The sequence below is a fragment of the Symsagittifera roscoffensis genome, chromosome 7 (genome assembly GCF_963678635.1).
Source record: "Symsagittifera roscoffensis chromosome 7, txSymRosc1.1, whole genome shotgun sequence".
NCBI classification, from domain to species: Eukaryota; Metazoa; Xenacoelomorpha; order Acoela; family Convolutidae; genus Symsagittifera; species Symsagittifera roscoffensis.
Window position 1 is genome coordinate 9,119,397 of NC_087068.1, and position 4,156 is coordinate 9,123,552.

General features: G+C 35.1%; 1 protein-coding gene across 1 annotated transcript; it reads right to left on the reverse strand.

Annotated features, from left to right (window-relative positions):
* Positions 1 to 442: 442 nt before the first annotated feature.
* On the reverse strand, positions 443 to 1,555 carry LOC134851422 (uncharacterized). The gene has a single exon (XM_063867497.1). The coding sequence runs from the start codon at positions 1,474 to 1,476 to the stop codon at positions 769 to 771; it is 708 nt and encodes a 235-aa protein (XP_063723567.1). The 5' UTR covers positions 1,477 to 1,555; the 3' UTR covers positions 443 to 768.
* Positions 1,556 to 4,156: the final 2,601 nt, after the last annotated feature.

Sequence of the window (4,156 nt, forward strand, 5' to 3'; positions counted from 1 at the left end):
CCTCAAATTCAACAAATTTTTTGTATGATTTGACTTAAGATTAAATTGAGCCCAAATATCAAAGCATGATGCAAGATACTTGTGTTTGTACAAACAGTCCAATACAAAACATTACGGCCGAAAATAGTCCCAAAAATGATATCGACACTCAAAAAAACAGTTCCGTAAAAACAGTCCTTTAATAAATCCCAAAATCAGCCCAAAAAATTCCACTGATCAAAGTGATAAATGTCTCAGAAATGGAAAGTTCTCTCGGATTGAAAAAATTTTGTTTCTAAAAAACCCAAATGATAAAAGTTAGTACAACATAGAAATTAAAACTACCTAAATAACAGCATCATACACTCAATAAATTCAACAATTCGTGACACAGAAAAATTTAACGCAATTAAAAAATGATCTCTTCGTTTAATTTCCAAAAAGATTTGTGGACCTTGTAATTCTTTCACTAAAATGTCTGCAGTTTCAGAAATTCAAATTAACCAGCAACAGTTTTCTTAAATTGTAAAAGCCAAATAATTTATCCTATTTTCCCATATAAAAAGGGGGATCTTTCACTTTCTTGAAATCCCTTGTATGCTTGAAATGTATCACGTTTTTTAAAATTTACTTTTCTATTTCATTTAGGGTCCTATTAATATTACTAAAAGATTCTAAGGCACGGAACTTGGGATGAATTTATAAATTCAAACTCTGGGCACTTTTTTTAATAAACTCGAAATGGTTCTTGAAAGTGCATCTTCTTAACCATCGTTAAAAGTTATCAGTTTAACTCTCGTAATGAGGGTAATATCCTGGTTGATATCTTTTTCCGATTATGTAATCGGGCATCATTATGTCACTCAACCCTTGTGCCTCCGCCTTCGTAAGAGTGAAATTTACACTGTCCACGTTTTTCTCCAAGTTCTCAATTTTGGCAGTTCCTGGAATTGGAACAATATCATCACCTTGAGCCATAACCCAAGATAGAGCCAGTTTAGAAGCTGTACAACCTCCGCCTTTCCTAGCCGCCATAGCTTCAATTTTTTCGACTCGTTTTGCATTCTGCTGAATTGCTTCTTGTTCGAAGCGAGGGTTATCCAAGCGCCAGTCACCATGTTTTAGCTCTTCCCTCTTTTTAAATTTTCCAGTCAAGAATCCTCGTCCCAAAGGCGAATAGGCGACAATACCGATTCCCAACTCACGACATGTCGGAATAATGTCTTTTTCGACGTCACGTGACCACAATGAATACTCAATTTGGACAGCTGTGATTGGTTGAATTGCATGTGCTTTTCGAATATTCTCGGCCTTTGCCTCACTTAAGCCGACTCCTTTGATGACGCCTTCTTTGATCAACTCTTTCATAGCTTCCATACTTTCTTCAATCGGAGTTGCAGGGTCAAGTCTTTGCATGTATAAAATATCGATATAAGAACCTAGCCTCTCAGCGGCTTTTCGACCTTCGTCCACGAGAAAATCTTTCTTACCGCACATTGCGGGTATGTTGTTCTTGAAAGCAACTCCTGTTTTAGTAGCAATGCAAAGATCTTTCCGCTCTTCCGGCGTCAACTCTATAAGGTGGACAAGTTAGTTTTTAGGCTCCTTGTAGGTAAACATTTTAGAAAATTAAAATATGTATGATACGCGGGCAAAGAAAATGATGGGGGGACGCGAGCAAAAAAGCCACTTTGATATCGGCAGAATTCAGATATAATTCCTTGGTCATGACAACTCTCTCTGTTTCTGAGAATTATTCTCGCTGACGAATATGAAATACCATGTTTAAAATTTTACTTTTTTGGTTTTTAAGTATTTCAAGAATTTCAATAAATTTAATCCGGAATTAAATAATTTCCGGAAGTAAATGTTTCATGAGCCTAAATCTAAACGATTCCTTTTAGGAATTTTCCCAGAAGTGTCTCGTTATGTCCAAACCCGTAAACGAAAGACGAGTCAAACATGGTCACGCCCAGTTCACGTGCCCGCCGAAGAACCTTCAGAGCGTCATTGTCGGAAAAATTAGGGTCGTCCATCTTGTAAATTGATGGCTCTAATGACATGCATCCGTAACCGATTTGTGAACAAGTTGCACCACAGCCCAGTTCAATTTGTTTCATTTTGAATTATCTCTTACTTTTCCAATTAGAGACTGAAAACAGCGCAAAAGGACAGAAATTTGAATTGATCAAAAACGACGAGCGGAATTTGATTCGAATTAGTTCAATGTGCAAATAAAGAATTATATGATTTTGCTTACTTATGCTCCGTTGTTTAAGCTTGAGCAAACTCAAACATGTTCAAATTCTTGCGCTTTTAGTTTGGGCTGAAATGTCAGACCGGTTTAGGCTTTCAGCTCTGGAAACAACGGTACAAGCTTTAGTTTATAACGATTCATAACGAACATATCGATTAAACTATTGAAGATAATGATCGTAAAAGAAATCAGACTGCTTGCATCAGGGCAGAGCCCTGAGTTACCAAATGCGCATTAAGATATCTGAAGTAAGTTTCCCAGTGATAGCCAAAACAAATGATAGCCATCAGTAATACAAAAAATGGCACTAGAATGGCGCCAAACGGTTTTCGAAGAGGGAAAAAAAGTAATCAATACTATTCATGGTACCTGAAATTTTGACTGTTAACACAATAACGACTGCAAAAAAGTGCACCGACGAACTTCATTTTTAATTCATCAAAAACTTCAATCTCAACAAGATTGCTCGTATCGCGGAGAAGCACTTGGCTCTGAAATTCGTAAATTTCGTTTTAAAAAATGAAAAAAGTTTCATGACTCATGAGTGAAAGAAAAAACCCTTAAATGCTGTTTCAACTGCTAACTGATGAAATTTAGATTTCAGAGACGTTTGAAAACGGACCATTTAGTCTAAAGACGTTTTCTCAGGCTTCACTCTGGGATATACTTGTTACCAATATTGTAAGCTAGTCTACAAATTTGTGATCCTAATAACAATTTCAGCAAATTATTGTTACGACTTTCGTAACAAAAATAACAGAAAATTTGTGCTCGGGTGGTTTTCTTAATCTTTAAACAAACTTTGACTTTTTAATTAAGAATTTTTGACAGAACTTTTTTTATATATATCAGCCAAAAGGTATTGTTGTCTTGAGTTCAAATTTTAAACGATATTTTACTTGTGATCATTTTTCATAATTTATGATTGCTTGAAGATAGCCATTTTTGCAAATTTGGGACAATTAACGCGCCATATAGTTCGCGCTATTAACGTGTAAGCGGAAATATAATCCCTCTTAGAAATCGTTTGGTTGAATTGGTTGAAACAAGGTAGTTACCATAGTTGACTTTCACTTGGAGCAAAAACTATCACTTTGTTTTTTATATGGCGTGTGGTTGGATAATTTTAGTATACTATTTTTTATTTTGTTTCTCGAAAAAAATCATCTTTATTAAAAGCTAACACATAGATTTTAAAAGACAGTCGGAACAATGAGGGCTTTGCCTTGATACGAGCAATTTTGTTGTTATTATTGTTATAAGTCACATGTATAGGCTGTCAAACTCACTGGTAGTGTTTACTGGTTGTCAACTTTATCTTACTATTTATTTTTAAAATTGGATCTATTAAGCCCGCTTGACTGCACGTAGAATGAGCGGAGCTCTTAATAATTTTGAGGTTGTTCTTTGATTGGCTGGTTGTTTTTAAACACTACTAATCTCAAATTATTGTCGAGAAAAAATAGTAGAAATTTCTAAACAAAAAAAGATAAATTATTTCATGGCTTTGGGTCACCCTGAAATTCCCGACTTAAAACAAATGCTTTCACAATCGAGCAAACTTCAAAAAGTAGGCAAATACTTTGACGTTTTTCAATTTCAAGTTCAAAGTTAAGTTTTATTTTAACAAAAATTGAAAAAAGTTGACAAACTAAACTGTGTGATAGAGGGGTCCAAGAAAATAACCGGGTACTTTATGTAAACAGAGAGCCGCAGAATTGTTTCGTTTTTTGCTTCAGGTTAATTACGTTTCAGAAAAAGTTTAAAAACGACCTACTGGTGTGTATTGATTATTTAATTGCTATTTTAGCTTAAAATAGTGTGATTCGGGACACCTTTCTCACATTTGGCTTTTACTGGGACCCCTCTAGTACCGACTTGTACCGACGAACTTTGTCTGTATTTCGAATAAAATGTACA

Excerpts from the sequence above, each read along its gene's own strand:
- LOC134851422 (XM_063867497.1), bottom strand. The coding sequence starts at position 1,476 with ATGTGCGGTAAGAAAGATTTTCTCGTGGACGAAGGTCGAAAAGCCGCT.